This window comes from Corvus hawaiiensis, chromosome 18, assembly GCF_020740725.1.
Source record: "Corvus hawaiiensis isolate bCorHaw1 chromosome 18, bCorHaw1.pri.cur, whole genome shotgun sequence".
Classification (NCBI taxonomy): Eukaryota; Metazoa; Chordata; class Aves; order Passeriformes; family Corvidae; genus Corvus; species Corvus hawaiiensis.
In genome coordinates, this window is record NC_063230.1 from 13,338,435 (window position 1) to 13,354,200 (window position 15,766).

At 51.8% G+C, this 15,766-nt stretch overlaps 1 protein-coding gene across 11 annotated transcripts in view; it reads right to left on the reverse strand.

Moving 5' to 3' along the window:
* The window catches only part of NCOR2 (nuclear receptor corepressor 2), a 230,434-nt gene that overhangs the window by 91,375 nt on the left and 123,293 nt on the right, over positions 1 to 15,766 (reverse strand). For all 11 annotated transcript variants that reach the window (XM_048323240.1, XM_048323239.1, XM_048323236.1 and 8 more), the window contains 2 exons: positions 8,961 to 9,017; positions 3,986 to 4,038 (listed from right to left, as the gene is read on the reverse strand). In XM_048323240.1, the coding sequence (XP_048179197.1) occupies positions 3,986 to 4,038; positions 8,961 to 9,017 (110 nt within the window). The remainder of the gene's footprint in view (positions 1 to 3,985; positions 4,039 to 8,960; positions 9,018 to 15,766) is intronic.

A 15,766-nucleotide genomic window follows, 5' to 3' on the forward strand; every position in this document is an offset into this window, starting at 1 on the left:
CATCTGTTTTAACTGTACATTCTGAGAGGTTCTCCAACACCTCTCTAAGCATCTTGAAGGGATGCAGCCTGGTTTCACCCCTACATTCCTGAATTTCAGTGTAAAGCAAGGAGAAGTTCTGGAAGGGGAGGCTTAAAGCAAACCCTGTGAACAACACCTTGCATGTACTTACCCTGGGCTATTCACTTGGCTTTTTGTCTGCTTTTTCAAGGCTCAGGGAAGCTCGCATCTTGCTTTCAAATACAGGTCTCACAGAATATGATTGCAAGACGACTGCTTTGGGAAAGGGGGGAGGAGAGTCCTGCCGGGCTGTTTTTCATGGCTGACCGGGCAGGAATCTCCCGCCGTAGACACGAAGGCCCCCTTGGAGAATATCTCTTCAGACAGACAGCAGGTAATTGATCCTGCTCATGTGAACAACATCTTGTCATTTTTCAAACACTTCGAGGAAAGAAGCTTAATATCTTTGGAGCCAGAGTCTGGGGAATATGCAAAGTCACTACTGTGACAGGGAGGGAAGGGCAGCTCTCATCCTTGTACAACCAGCTGGCAAAGCACTGAAATAAAGACCTTGACCAGAGGCATTGGTGCTTCACTGGTGCACCAGCGTCTTCTGCATTTGCTGTATTTCATCAAAATGTAGAAGAAGGGTCTCTGTAGCCTCCTCAACTGATGCAGAATCACTTGAGTGGTCTCCAGTTGTGCTCAGGGCTGTGATGCATCTTGAAGGAACTTTCAGTCTGTTGCAAAGCCAAGAAATTCTCACCTTGAAAAACAGCAAGGGCCAAGACAGCTATAGGGGCAAAGCTCACCCCATCCCTACGAAATGAGGGCACTAAATGCCACCTTGCCCTCCTCTTTTATGATGGGCGAGTGGCAGAGCCCTTCTCTCCAACAAAGCAGATATTTCAAACAGAAAGGACACGGTCCCAGCAAAGGTAGGTCAGCTCTTCAGAACAAACCACTCAAGGGTGCCTTGGATCCCGTGGCAGATGTAGCATACAAAATTAACCATGTTTGCTCGAAGCCTGCACTCACAGGTGAACCGAAGGGACCACGCAGACAAGGAACAGAGCACAGCCAGGCAGCTAAATAGGACTTAAAAGCTTTTGAAGCTGCAAACACTGGAATGAACTGGGGCATGAAATTAATTTTAACTGTACTGAATAGGAGACAGGCCATAAAACTCCATGAAAATAAGAGACCGGTAGGTAACATTTCAGTAAGAGTAGAAATTCTCCCAGTAACTCCCCAGTCAGCTCTATATTAGCATACGTGACTCATCCCAGCTGAAAAGCAAAGCAAACAAGAAGGGAGAATTAAATGAGTGTTGCAAGGCAGAGAGTATGGCTGTGGAGAAATCGAGGAATCCTGGCTTTCTGATATTCAAATGCCTTCCCACTGACACTTGCAAACATTCAACTGAGAAAAAAAAATTCACACTAGGAAACGTTTTTTTTAAAAAAAATAAAAAGCTGTAAAAGGTATTTGTAACAATAACAGCCTGGCCATCTTGTGCCCAGGTATGAGGCTCCAAACCAGCTTCACATGGGGGCAGTTTCCATTTGCACAACACAGCCAGGATGCAGTGAGGATTTGTGGACAGAATCACAACCCAGATGATTTTCCAGCAATCTGCCAAAAGGCTTTTTCATCATGGCTAAATCTGCATAGGGCGAAGCTGTTCTGAAGAATCTGCATCCAATTACACCTTGGCAAAATATAACCTCTGGTGTCCTGGCAGCTGTCCTGATGCTCTAATGCATCTGGCTGGTGTCTCCCTGCACCCTGAGGATTTACTCCATCTTCTATGGAAACAGCCACCTCCAGGCTACAAAGCAGAAGCTGCTCTTCTGGAGCAGAAAGGCACAAACATATTAAGAACAAGGAGAAGACAAAAAGTATCTTCAATTTCAGCTTGTGGAAAAGTTGTAGATCAGATGTGAACATCCAAGCATAACTTGGTCAAAACAGAGAAGTCTAATATCTTTTGCTCTTGGTTAAAGGACCCCAAATCATTTGCTTGGAAGAATCACCAAAATCTTGATTTCCTATCTGCCTCCCAGCCATCAAAATGTTCTTTAATGTGCAGCAGGGACACAGAGATGTGAGAAAAGACACCAATTTCTCTGCATGTCCACCAACAAGTAGCAAAGTGCAGACCAGACCCAAGGACCTCCAAGACAGACCCACGGCCAAAAGCAGCCAACATCTGGAGCCCAGATCGCTCAGGGGCCTTTCACTGACCTAGATCTGTAGCTGTGCTTGGCTGGCATCAATAACCAGTTGAAGGCAGCTAATTGCCAGGTTTCTGGAAGGAGGAGATGGAGGCTTTTCATTAAAATGTGTGGTTTCCTTCCCGTATTTTTGCAGCATTAATCACACTGAACATTAACCCCAAGCCTGCCTGTTCCAGCCTCTCCTTGGTCTGTCACTGCCACCGCTACAGCCCCGTGGGGACTGTCACTGTCTGGGTGGGGATAACCCTGCAGATGCCTACAGAGGCAGGGATGGAGGGGAACACCTGCTCTGATGGTTGGTTTGATGGGGCTTCACCTCTTATCAAGAGTTTAACTCCTGACCTGCGCAGTCAGTTCCCTCTTGTTTGCACCCGTCTTTCAGGCAGCAACCCAGGACAGGAAATCGTTTAAATCACAGGAAAATGTGATCACAAACCCACAAATATTGGCAGGGCAATGCAGAGTGGGTGAAATACTTGAATCTACTTTTAACTCGTTCCTTCAAGGACAGCACTAGCGATCAGCACCTGCGTTGGGATGGCTGTGGGGCCCTTCAAGGCAAGAGAGGGTCCCCGAGAGCTCGTGACTTCCACACCCCATCAGAGCCGGGGGAAAAACACAACCAGGAATGCAGAGAGCACGTCCTTGGGCTAGCACCTGACACTGCACAAGATGGTTTATCGATCATCAACCCCCTGAACTGACAGGGACCCCCTGAGCCCTGTGGGAGCTGAGGGGCTGGGGGTGATCTGGGTTTGGATGTTTTGCAGTGAGTGCATTGCTGGGATGACACAGGAAGCTCTGGGTGGAGCAGGAACGGAGCAGGGCCTGGCAGCGAGCAGTGGGGTCACGTCAGCAAACACTCCTCCCTGCAGCCCTTGGGGACAGAGAGCCCCTAAGCACTGCCAGCTCCTACCATGCTCCCCTAGAGCAAAGGTACGGGAACTCCTCCCTTATAAACCCCCGGGATCAATTAACATACCGCTGAAAAGCAAGAGATTATTAACTTTTGTTAATAGATTATTAAAGATGATTATCACCAGCTGACCGAGCTGGTACCAAAATAGACATGCTACAGGCAGCTCAGAGCAATCATCAGTTCATTCAAGGCAGATAAAAAGTTTCAGATCTGGTTTGACTATTTAAATTTCCAACAATAATCACAATTATCGCTATTCTCATTATCTGTTATAGTTCTTCTATGTTCAGGAAGTCACTGTGGTTATTAAACACATGCTGATGATTAAATCATGTATTGAGGTGATAAGTCAAATTAGATGATTGCTAAGTCTCAGTAAGTATCTTTGAAATAACCAGTTGTTATTAGACATTCAAGAGGTCCTTCATGAAAATCTAATTGTAATTGCAACTTTTCATTTTACCTCATCTTTCTTGCATGCAAACACACACACACACACACACACACACACACACTCTGGCAGCCGATTTCGTATTTCGGTACGGGTGAAGCACAGAAGAAAGCACTTAAGGTAAGTGTTCTCTGGGAAAATAACAAGGGACCAGCCAGGATCCACATCCACCCCACCCCCAAGAAAATCAAACAGCACCTTCAGCATCCACCTTAAGCTACAGCTCCTGACTGCTGGGCACCCGGAGCAGCTCTAACAGGATGCTCACAATTCCTCGGCAGCTTTAATCAGGGTCTGGGAGCACGCTGGCACCCCTCCTGCTCCAGTCCACTGCCCAACCTGACATTTAAAATAGCTTTATTGCCACATACTTACATTTTAATGTTTTCATGGTACTGCCTGGTGTCTGAAGGCTGGTTGTATAACGGCTGAAATAAATAAGAGAAATGAAGGCATAAATGGTACGGTCTGACATTTAGAAACTTAAACCCATCAGAAGCGCTGCCGCCTCGGTGCCGATCGCAGCCCGGGCGCCCGTCCCTGTGCCCAGCCCCGCTCCCGGCCGTACTGGAGGGTGCTGGCTCCCGGCAGCGCCGCTCGAGTCCCGGTGCATCCCGGCTCAGCCCGGGGGAGGGCAGGCAGCGCTCAGCGAGCTGGCTCGGAACAGGCGATTCGCGACGTCGTCCAGATCAACACGGCACGGCGAGTACGCGGCTGTTATTCACCGATCGAAAAACGCACTGCGCCTCGGAACATATGACACGGGGGAGGCGAGGGGAAAGCGGGGCTTGGGGAGCGGGAAGAGACAGTCTGTGAGCTGCGAGTTGTTATGTCTACGCGGCAAAAGCCTGCCCGAGCCCTCCCGGCGAGCCGAGCGCAGGCAACTGCAGGCAGGACGAGGGTTTGCCCTGGGGTTTCCAGCGTTGCCAAGGGTGGGTTGGCCCCCAGGCAGGGCACTGCACTCCCCCAGCACCCCTGAGTACAGCGATGCTCATCTGTTCCTCAGCAGGGGCAACTGGGCTCCGGCAGACACGTGTTTTCCCCAGGGTTGCTCTATCCCCCACACCCTCAGTGGGGATATGGCAGGGAGTCAGGAGAGTTGGATCCATCCCTGGTCACTGCCCCTGCTACCTTTCCCTTCCCAGGGATTTACCCTTGGGAGCCTGGAGGGTGCCACTTCTGCAAGGAAGAGATGCCAGAGAGACCAGGCTCAATCCCATCCATTGTAATTAACAGCTCAGCACACACTCCAGGGACTGCCACCATTTGTGTCCACATCAGCAGGCCGACAGGGTGCTCAGGATTAAGCACAGGATTAAACATTTCTATTCACTGTCTTAAGATGCTGCGAACATGTCCAATACTGGGATAACCAAAAGCTTGCCATAGCCCAACCATCACAAGCAACCAGGCACCTAAAGAGCACAGCTCAGGTCTGACCACAAAAACATCACCAAGTACTCAGGCAGTTTACCCACAGACCTTCCCCAAACCAGCTGTGAGCATCTAACACTTGTGGCCACAGGCAGAGGGACATGTGATGGCCTGGTTGAAGGTAGCATCCTGACCATGGATACACACACCAGCTCACCCTCCTACTGTGGTCACAGGGCTCAGACTGTGCTCTGGGTCTACCTGATTTCATCTCAGATTAAGCACAGGAAAAGGGCAGAACATCTGCTGAGCATCTGCTCAACCAGGTGAGCAGCACTGGAGGCAACAGGACCTGTAAACAAAGATGGGTCCTTTTCCCCTCCAGTCTGCAGAAGGTGCTACTCCCACCTCCTCTGTGGTATCTCCCTCTCACCACCACAGGTGCTTGGCACAGCAGCTTGTTTTTTCACACAGCCTGTCTCCACACAGCCTATCTATCTACACAGATACTGCCTCACCACTCTGCTGCCACACAGGACAGCCACATCAATCCACACAGAAGAGGGACTGGGTGTAGCTCTCCCCACGCCATCACTGCAGCCTCAGCAGGTCATCAGCTTCTCTTTCTGGCTGCCCTTGGCCGTGTCCCTCTTCACTGTGAAAGCACACGTAATCCCCAGGCAGAAGGGCCACGCAGAGGCACGTAATCCCCAGGCAGACAGGCAGGGGAGATGAACCCTGTGTTCCAGGAGGGATGCAGGGCCGACGGCAGCGACCGGGCGTCCATTACCTGGCGAGGGGGGTGATGGGCTGCAAGTCTGCCAGGAGACACCTGGCCACCCTGTGCTGGCAGAGCCAGGGCAGATGAGAGGAACAAGCAGGTCTTCACAAAGAAGACCTTCTCAGTGGTATCCCTTCCCCAGGGGTGTTTCTATCATGAATCCTCTCAGATCTGCTGGTTCGACTCCAGGCTCAGAGCTGGCTGTGCGCTTCACGCTTGGAAAGCTCAGAGGAACACAGACATCCGTCTCATCACGTAGCTCGAGAGAGGCAGGTCTGCACCACAGAGAGAAGAAATAGAGCCGCAGCTCCAGAGCATCACGTCCACAGTCACCCTGGAAAGCTCAACTGCAGCATCCGCTGGGAGGCCTTGACCAGTGACTGTCTTTTGGAAGAGGACTGCAGGAAGTGGAAATACTGAGAAATAAGCGTCTCTCTTCCCTCCTTGCTCATAAAAATCAAAGCAAAGAAGCTCACACCTGGCAGGTCACAGAGACCTTCCTCCTGGGAGAAGCAGTGGAATTAACGATTTGGTTTGGACCTGGGTTAGAAAATGCTCATGTGCACATGGACATCACAGATGCCCTGATGCCAACCAGCTGACCAAAAGCTAATGATTCCTCTCCACTCTATATGATATGAACACTTCAAGTCTTAGCTAGCAAACCTAAGTGTTAGCAGACAAGCACTGGAACGCATCACTTTAAAAGAAATGCCTGAACATTCAGAAATAAGAAATTCTGGGACCCAAACCAAGATCCACATGACACCAGCACCTCAAAGAGATTTCTATCGGCACAATAGCCTCAGCACTGTAACTCAGCCCATGCAGTGGAAGAAGCCCAGGGGACAAGTTCTACTTACCCACAGAGAACTTACAGACTAAATACTTAAAGATTTATTCTCAACAGGTCAGAGACTGAGAAACAGCATCTTCCCTCAGAGCCATCCACAATGGCTCTGAATTCCACCCTTCTCAGAAAGTTAAGCAGAAGCAAAGCTCACAGGTCAGATAGGTAAGGTGATGCTCAAACATCCTCATTGCTTCTCCAAGGTTAGGAACAAGTAATGCATTTCTCTGGGGGATGACATTTTAGAAAAACACAATTGCAACGCAAAGCTATTACTGGAAAAGCCCTGGATTTACTGAAAGCTTTTTAGAAATAAAACAGAATGAAAGGTCTCAATTGCTTTCTGGACACTGCAGGGTTCAGACTATGCATCTCAAAAACATTTCTCCCTGGGGAAAACATGGGGATATTTTTAAAATGGTACCACTACACTGCAGGGATGAACCAGAGTCCTGGTGTACTGAGTCACAAGCTCCTCCTGACCCAGAGGGGAGCACCAGCTTCCCAGGACCTGAACTGGATCCCTGCTTCCTGGGATTCCCCGGGCCTCCTGCTGCAATCTGCCAGCAGCACGCAGTTCTGGTGCCACGGCTGACCGATTTCCACTGCAACCTCTCACCTCACCCATGAACCCTGGCACGCTGCCTGCCACTGAGCCAGTGGGCATCCAGCACCATCACTGCTCCAAAGGCACCACCCAGAGCTCTCTGAACAGCCAGAACAGGACATCTGAGCAGAGCTGACAGCAACGCACAGCCCTGCTGGTGACAGCCACACCTCTCCTTACAGACACTGGATTGGCACCAGGATGCTCAGCCTCCCTGTAGGAGGCTCGTGGGCTGTGGCAGGCACAGGGCTGGAGCGTGTGGTGTGTGACATGGTGGAGCAGGCACGAGCACGGGGCAGAGCACGCAGAGCTGCTCTTCTTCCTGGAGCTGCTTCCTTTCCAGCTCAGAAGAAGCTGTGACGATTCATCTCGTCTCTCGTAGGCCACTGGCAGGTCCTGGGCGCTGCTGTGCCCGACATGGTGTGGGGGCTGGGCCATAGGAAGTGCCTCTCCCATGGCAGATGGAGCAGACAGTCTGCAGGATGCACACAGAGCCCAGCTGGGTTTTCTCAGTGAGGTTTCCCCTTTTCCCCTGCCTTCCGATGAGTAAGGCACAGAGACAGAGGAAAGGTTTGCACTGGGCTCTGTTACAGCCCCCATCGTGCAGTGTCAACACCCAGGGACAAAACATCAACAAACTGAAACAAGGAAAAAAAAAAAACAAACAAGGGAGGAGGAAGGAAAGGAAAGGAAACGCAACATCTTTCGGATGAGAAAGCACCAACCCTGGGCACTGCCAACCTTCACAGCAGAAAGAGGAAAAGGGTTTGACCCTGGTGACTCAGAGGAATAATGATGAGTGTTACCTTCCCAACAAGGAAGTGGGCTTTGTCACGTGTGACCTCTCCCTTATGCACAGGGGAAGACAGCAATTAGTGCCACCTCCACAAGGCAAGTGCAAATTACAGCTGTCGAAGCCTGTGAGCTGCCTGCTCCCATCTCATACAGACGGCTCCCTCCACTGCATCCCACGGCTGGTGCAAAGCAGGAGATTCTCTGTCAGACTGGGTCCGATCCTTCCAGCAGCACCACTGCCAACGCACCTTTTCCAGGCACCCTTCTCCAGGACTCAGCCCCCAGGGGGTTGTTTCCAGCTGCCCTTCCAGCAATCAGTCCTTTAACTTACAGATGGATTTTTCCAGATGAGGGAGCAGCCCAAAATTGACAATTTGTTCTAAGTTGTTTTCTCAGCTTCCCTGTGCATGAGAGAGACCGAAATAGGAAGTGTGCGAGTCCTGATACCTGCAGGTTGTGGCAGCTGCAGTCGGGCTGTGCTCACGGAGCACCCTCCAGCACCCCCATCCTTTTCCAGTGGGTGGGACAGAGGAGAGTCCAAGCACCCATCCCTCCACACAGCACCTCGAGGCTGGCTGACCAGGCAGCAGCCCCACAGTGCTGGCGCTGTGTCTGCCACCAGCAGACGAAGCCATCAGCATCCCAAGCGGAGGCAGACTGTGCCAGAGCCCCTTCCACGCTCCAGCTCCACTGCAGCGTGTGAGGAAGGAAACAAAGGGTTAACCCTCTCCGAGGAGGGCTCTGTGTATGTGTCTGCCTGCGTTTCAGTACTCATCTCAGTCACTTTGCTTCCTGCCTTGGTGCTGTGCCAGCAAGAGGTCCGGGCCAGCAGCACACTTCCTTCTGACAGACACACACACAGGGTGCCGCGGTCGCTCACCACCCAGGAACCTCTCCAAACCTGGCCCGGCTCCCGCTCCCCACAGCCAGAGGTGACACTCACCAGCTCCACCTGGGGACCCAGTCCTTCCAGGATCCGGTGGGCAGCCTCTGCCTTCTTCTGCGGGGAGGAAAGGGGAGAGGAAGAAAAAAAGTTATTCGTGCCATCAGTTACAAGTCGCAGCTCTCTGCTCCAGCTCTCCCCTCTGCTAAAACCCCTTCTCAGACCTCCACAGAGCCATCACAAGTCCCACCCCTGCCTGAGAGTGGGTGGAAAGGTTCAGCTCAGCCTCTGGACCCGCAGGAAAAACCCGTGGGCGAAGGGCTCCGGCACTCGGGTTATCGTGACTTTAATGCATCCGAGCTCTGCCCAGGAAGTGACCCAGATCCCCGAGCCCTCTGGGTGCCAGGCAGGGGGACTGTGCCCGTTACCTCTGCGCGGCTGCCCTGCGAGCAGCAGGGCGGGCAGAGCGGCACTCGCGCAGAGATGCCCTTTCTAGGATTCATCGCTTCACCAGCATGTGATCATTAGAGTTGAGCTGCCCTTGGCTCCTCATCGTGCTCTCGCTTCCCTCCCCTCCCTGCCGCAGAGGAGCCCTTCCCCGTCCCCTCCCGCCCCCAGCCAGGCTACCTAGTGCTTATTAAAGGCAAAAAGCCACCCAGGAACACGTGTCAGGGGCTGTGCAGTGGTTACTAATTAAACATGCCTGAAAAAAAAGACATGGGTTGGCTGTAGCAGGAGTCTAAATAAAAGATGACATTTTCAGTAAACAGCACTTCCTCGCAAAGCCAGGCTGTTCAGGGGGGTTACTGACAGTCCAATAAATCCAGATCACTGCACGCTGCCGACACCACGGGCTGAGCCACTAAAGCCAAATACCTGGCAGTGATGGGGATGAGGAGATGGATTTTCTGAGGTTCAGATAAAATAGGTAGTTTTAGCTATTTTGGGGTAAGGGAGACAGAAAATCCCCAGCTGCCTAAAACAGGGAGCTGAGCCCCAGGCCTGGGGAGCAGGGGTGGGCTGGGGTCTGGGCTCCTGGCAGAATCAGTGGGGCTTGGCAAATCCTGGGCAAAGTTCCCCCAGGGCAGGGAAGGGATTTCAGCTGCAGGGGTCCGGCTTACAAAGCCCTCCAGCATCAGGCACCTCTCATACTGGCTCAGGGTAGGATGAGCTTCCCAAGGACTCGGCACAGGGATGTCTCGCCAAAGGCTGGCACACGGCCCTGTCACTTGCCCCCACATCCATGCCCGTGGAGAGTTTCCAAAAGTTTCATCTATCCCCCCACTGCTGGCAGGTCCTCAAAAGCACTGATGCAGCTGTAGGTGTGCAGACTCCTCGCCGGGGCCTTGTGCACCCACACAGAGTCTGATTTGCCAGCGTGCGCTTTGAAAGAGTCACCCCAAGCAGCTGCGTGAGTCACCCTGCCCGCCGTGGGGCTCAGGCCCTGACAAATAGCCCTGGCCAAAACCAGACCCATCCCAGCTGCAAAGCCTGCCCCAGGTGCCTCACCACAGCATGACCAGGAAGGTTTCCAGTTCCTGTATTTACTGTATGCTCAGGAGGACACAAAGCCTCTGTGCAACTTAAAAGCGACTTCAAGGATGCTGAGAGAGATGTAACCAATGTCACCACGCAGGGAGCCTGCCCTGGCACCATCCCCACACAAGAGCAGCCCTGCTCTCAGTGCATCCCTGCCTGGTTATCCACACACAAAAGACCCTGGGGTTCACAGATGTCCTGATCACTGCCTACCTGACTCTGTTAATGGGAATGAGCCAAGTGTGCCCAGGGACCTGCCCCTTGGAAAAATTCATCACACAATGGATGAATTTCTCTGAGCCAGAGATCAATAGTTTGGTCTCCACGAGCTGTAAAACCTGCTGACCTTGGAGAACAACAACACTGTGGCATTAAGAAGTCTTACAGAATTAAAACCAGGGGTAAGATTTTCAGGGGAGGCAGGATCATTAAAACTGCTAAAAACACTCTACATCAGTGGCCAAGAGGATGAATTGGCCAATGCCCTCCTGCCTGCCATTGGCTGCTGGTGAGCAGGAGGCATCAGCTTACCTAAATTTTTTTGATGCATACCCGGGACAAAAAGCAGCAAACCAATTAATTGCAGTCTGCATAATTATGGGTAGAAGACTGCAGCCTCACTTAGGGCAGACAGTCCCACCATGGGCCTGTTCTCCTGGGCACCAGCGCTGGTGGAAGATGCCCGCAGCAGGGATGGCACAGCAAAGGACCAGTGACGCTGCCGGTCTGTGTGTACAATGAGATTTACTTCGAGAAAAAGCTGAGTATGTTCAGCTTGCTGCATTTGCCATGTTTAGACAACTTAATGAGACAAGCCAGAGGCAAACCACCATAGGCAGAACATGTGGCGAATCAAGAAGAATGACATAATTTGTCTTGCATTAACCAACTGCAATATACACGTCTCCAGAACGAAAGATCAGGAGCAGAAGCTATTCCGAGCACGTCATATCTTTGTACGTACACAAAGAAATGCCTCTATCTTGAAAGCTGCCCAATTAACACTTGACACCCACTGCAATTGCTAATGCTCCTTGCTGCCTTTATCAGACCATAGCAGAACCATAACGAGCTGTCTGAAAGGCCTGGCAGACCGAGGTGAGAGCTGGTGGCAGAATTGGGAAGAACACACAACACCCAGCAGAAGGTTCCCACCCCACACTGGGGCTCACCTGTAAGGACAGACAGACACACAGAGGTGTGTTCCTGCCTAGGGACCCAGCAAGCCCGAAGCCTGACTGGAGAATTTATGCAAACCTCAAACTGTTCAGGGGCAAAGGCAGCCCCCCCCAGGCCCTCCTGCAGCAGCGGGACCTTTGCTGAAGACCACCAACAGTCCTGGTAAACCCTTTCCCTTCCAAAGGCATGGCCACCTAGGACTTGGTTCCAATACTAATTTTGTTAGGAGTATGCTTAGGGATGGACCCTGCAGCAGAAAACCACGGGGTTCATCCTACATCTGCTGAATGACCCCACCCGTGCCCGCATTCCTGTTATTTAATAGAAAGAAATGTATCAAGAAGCAAACCCAAGCCTTTACCTCTAGTGAGACACATGAAGATCCCCACCAGCTGTACAGTCCCTCTGCAGCTCCACAGTGAGCAGGCAAAGACCCCTTTTCTTGATCTGGTACAGAATCCTGAAATACTGCTCCAGCAGAGGAGCAGTGGTGCTCATCGTGGGACCTCCAAGTGCATTTCTGGAGGGATCAAGAAGCACGTCCAAACCAAAAACACGGTCACTGCAGGCCACGGATTCACAAGGGAACCCACAGATGTGGCAGGCAGCAGCATTTGCCCCTACAGAACCTCTCTCCCCCTGGGCAGGGGCACAGGCAGGGACACAGGCAGGCAGATCGCGCTCTTACCCCGGCTCATGCTCCTCCAAGGGGCCTGGAACTAAAGAGATCTTCGCCAACAGCAAAAACCTCCCTGCAGACTACAAAAAATCTTCACTCTCGCCTAAAGAGCATTTGGCTTCCAAAGCAAACTCCAGCCCCTTGCTTTTCCTTTGAAGAAACTTAAAATAGGCTTGGGAGGGGAAAGCAGGCAGGAGAGCAACTTTCCGGCCATGTGAGCTCCCGTGGGGATGACGAGCCAACCCCACGAGGCAGCAGAGCAACCGAAACCAGAGGAGGGAGAGTCTGGGATTTTGCGTGGGCTCTTCTTAAAGCGAAGTTTAAAAATGGAAGAGAAGGAAACACAGGAGTTATTTTGAGAAAGCGGATCTGAAATTAGGAGGCGGCACTTTCTTGGACCGACTCCAGCCATGGTTCCATGCAGCACAAAGCTGCTGCAGCTGAACCGTGCTCCCAGGGTTATTTATAGCATCCCGTAGGCAGCAGTGCTGGGGAATGGGAGGGTTTCTGTTTGGGACCAGGCATGTCCTGCACAGAGATATGCAAAGCCCTTCCAGAGGCAGGAGACTGCGCTGGAAAAAGTTCCCGTCCTGGCACCACAACATCCCCGGGACAGGCAGGGCTGGGGGAGCAGCATGGCAAAGAGGCAGGCTGGAGCAGGATTTTGTTTAAAACAAAGTTCAGGAGAGGTGTGGCTGAAGTCAGCAGAAATCATGGAAACCCTCAGGCGAGACACCTCTCTGCATGCAGCAGAAAGCAGTACAGCCAAAATGTGCTGGGACCAAACCACGACCTGGCAATGCCCGTTCCACAGGGAAAGATTTTCACTCCTACAACCACAAGTACTATTTTTTTCTCTCCTTTAAACCTCAGCATGCTCCCTCTGAGAGCCAAACCACCCCAACAATTTGCTGCCTTCCACACAAAGCAAGTGGGATGAGCCCCAGTGTTGTGGAAGGGAAAGCAACACTCCTCCCCCTCCAGGCTCCTGCAGGGATGGCCATCACAGTGCTCTCAGCAGACCAAGAATGAGCACCCTTCCCTGGGCTCTCCTTGAACCCAAATACCCTGAGCACCAGGGAACATTGGTCAGCCTCAATGGTGTGAGCCTGGCCCCTCTCACCTGGCCCAGGGGCTGATGCTCTCCAGGGGTGCCCATGGGATGCAGCTGCCCTGCACGCTCCCCCACCTCCCTGTGCTCAGCTGGAGCCATCTCCCTGCCACACCAGCAGCGACTGAGCCACATCCCCAAGGCTGGGGCCAGCAGATGATGCAGTGGGGGTTACAAGTGACTCATCACAATCAGTAAGAAAACAGAGGAAAGAGGTGACGTTGGAGCTGTGTGTCCACACCAGTCCCCACCTACCCCACACAGAGTGTGACAAGCCGACTCATTTCAGCGACTTGCTGCTCTCTGGCTTTGGCTCATCACTGCCAGACAGTTTCAGTCCTTGGTTTGCTCCTACCCCATCCATGGCCAGTGGGGGAACCCCCAGACACAGCTGGGTTTCCACTCACACACTCACCCCGCTCTGTTGTCTGCAGGGCTGTGGTGCCCTTCACAGGCACACTAAGGTTCAAGTGATGTGCCAGCAAGGCTTTGCCACTGCAAACCACGGCTGAACGTTCCACCGCTGCAAAACTGCTGGAAGTGTTGGCACTGCACAGAAAACTTCCATAAATCCACATTTTAGCACTGCAGCAGTTACAGGAAAGCTCCAGTCACTCAACCCAAGGAGCCAGGGCTGTGTTGCAGGGTCTGCCTTCCTCCCTCCAGCAGATTTGGGATCTCTGCAATTCTCATCACTACTTCCAAGCCCTGAAAATGCAGGACATGGCCTTATCTGGTCTGGGTTAATCACAAACAAATCTTTTAAGTCAATACAGCTATTGGGAACTCCAGATCCTGAAACAGACACCAGGACCATTAAAACGCCAAAACAAACAAAAGTTTCCTTAAAATCCAATAAAAAATTTAAAAGATTCTCAATGACTCCAGGATAATTGTTTAAATTTTATCTTTTTGGAAATCTTGCTATCATGGAGAAATGTCAACAGCATCTGAATTCTGGCCTTTCCAGTTTTCCTCCGGACTATCCAAAAGCCCATTTTGCATCACCAAGCCCAGATGAAGCAGAATAAAAGTTATTAGAAACAAAAGCAAAACAAACAAGGCCCTTTCATCAGCCAAATACGAAACACCCCCATCCCAACTACCACATAAACTGGAATTTGAAAAAAGCTCCGTAGATTAAATGCTCAAAAGCACTTTCACTGATAAGGTCTTATTTACTGCACCAGCTCCGTGCTGACGAGGCAGGCCCGATTCTTCCCTTTCTCATGTAAATCAGGAGTTCATAGAAAATCAGAGTTCTACAGACATCAAATCCCTGTAGGATCTGAGTCACACTCAGTGTCTGTGAGTAGTTAAAGGCAAGATTATACTTTGCAATGCTAAAAGCCTTCATTTATTTATTCTCTTATTTATGGATGGGGCATTAATGCTTTATGAAGGTATTTGAGGGTAAACCGATAGCTGGGAACACGCTCTGCACAGACACAACAGCAGCAGGGGGTGGAAAAAGTTCCAAACAATCCTTTGAATTCCAATTTTATGGCATAATGCTGAATTTATAGATAGATAGCTGTGCCCTTTTGAAGGAACAAGCACCAAGACAGAAAACGAATTAAAATTTAATCTTATTGATTTCCACCAGCTCAATCTCAAGAGCAAGACAGACGCTGCTGCTGCTTCCACTGCCTGCACTGCATCAAACCCAGTTTTTCGGAGGGCTGACAGCGGAGCAGGGATGGGCTCGCGGGGCTGTTGGCACCCACAGGGGCCACATGGGGGGACTGGTCCTAGCCCTGGCCACACTGTGGTGGGTCACAGCACGAGGTGTCCCCTCCCTGGCACAGCACGGAGGGCGAAGTCACGCCACGTCCTGACGCGACCTCTCCCTCTCCGATAAACGAGCGCAATGTTTCAGAGGAAGCTGCCGTGTGCTGGTTTGCAGGGACACGAGCACGCGAGCTGCTTTCTGTCTGCTGGCCTCTGAGCAGGAGTCCTGCTGGCTCCGGTGCACGGCAGGGCCGCAGGGAGCCTCCAGCCACCCGCATCTGGCTCGCAGAGAGCTGGACACGGCCACCTGTGGGCTCCACATCACCACAATGGTCACGGGTGCCTCTGTGTGCACATCAGCCCAGGAGCGGATGGGGACTTCGGACACACAGGTGACTTGGAGGAGAATGCACCCAGCCAAGCCACGGTGGGATGCTGGGTGGCAGCTTCCTCCAGGACACACTGCCAAGGAGAGTTTGGCCAGCCCTGCATCCCAGGAAAGGCACAGAGCATTGCTGCTCTCCTCCCTGTGCCTAGCAAGGGCCTTGGAAATTTCCGTTTAAAGCACAAAAACATCTTCAAGCCCAGGTATGTTCAATCGATTTCAAGGGAAGGCGGATGCAAGGA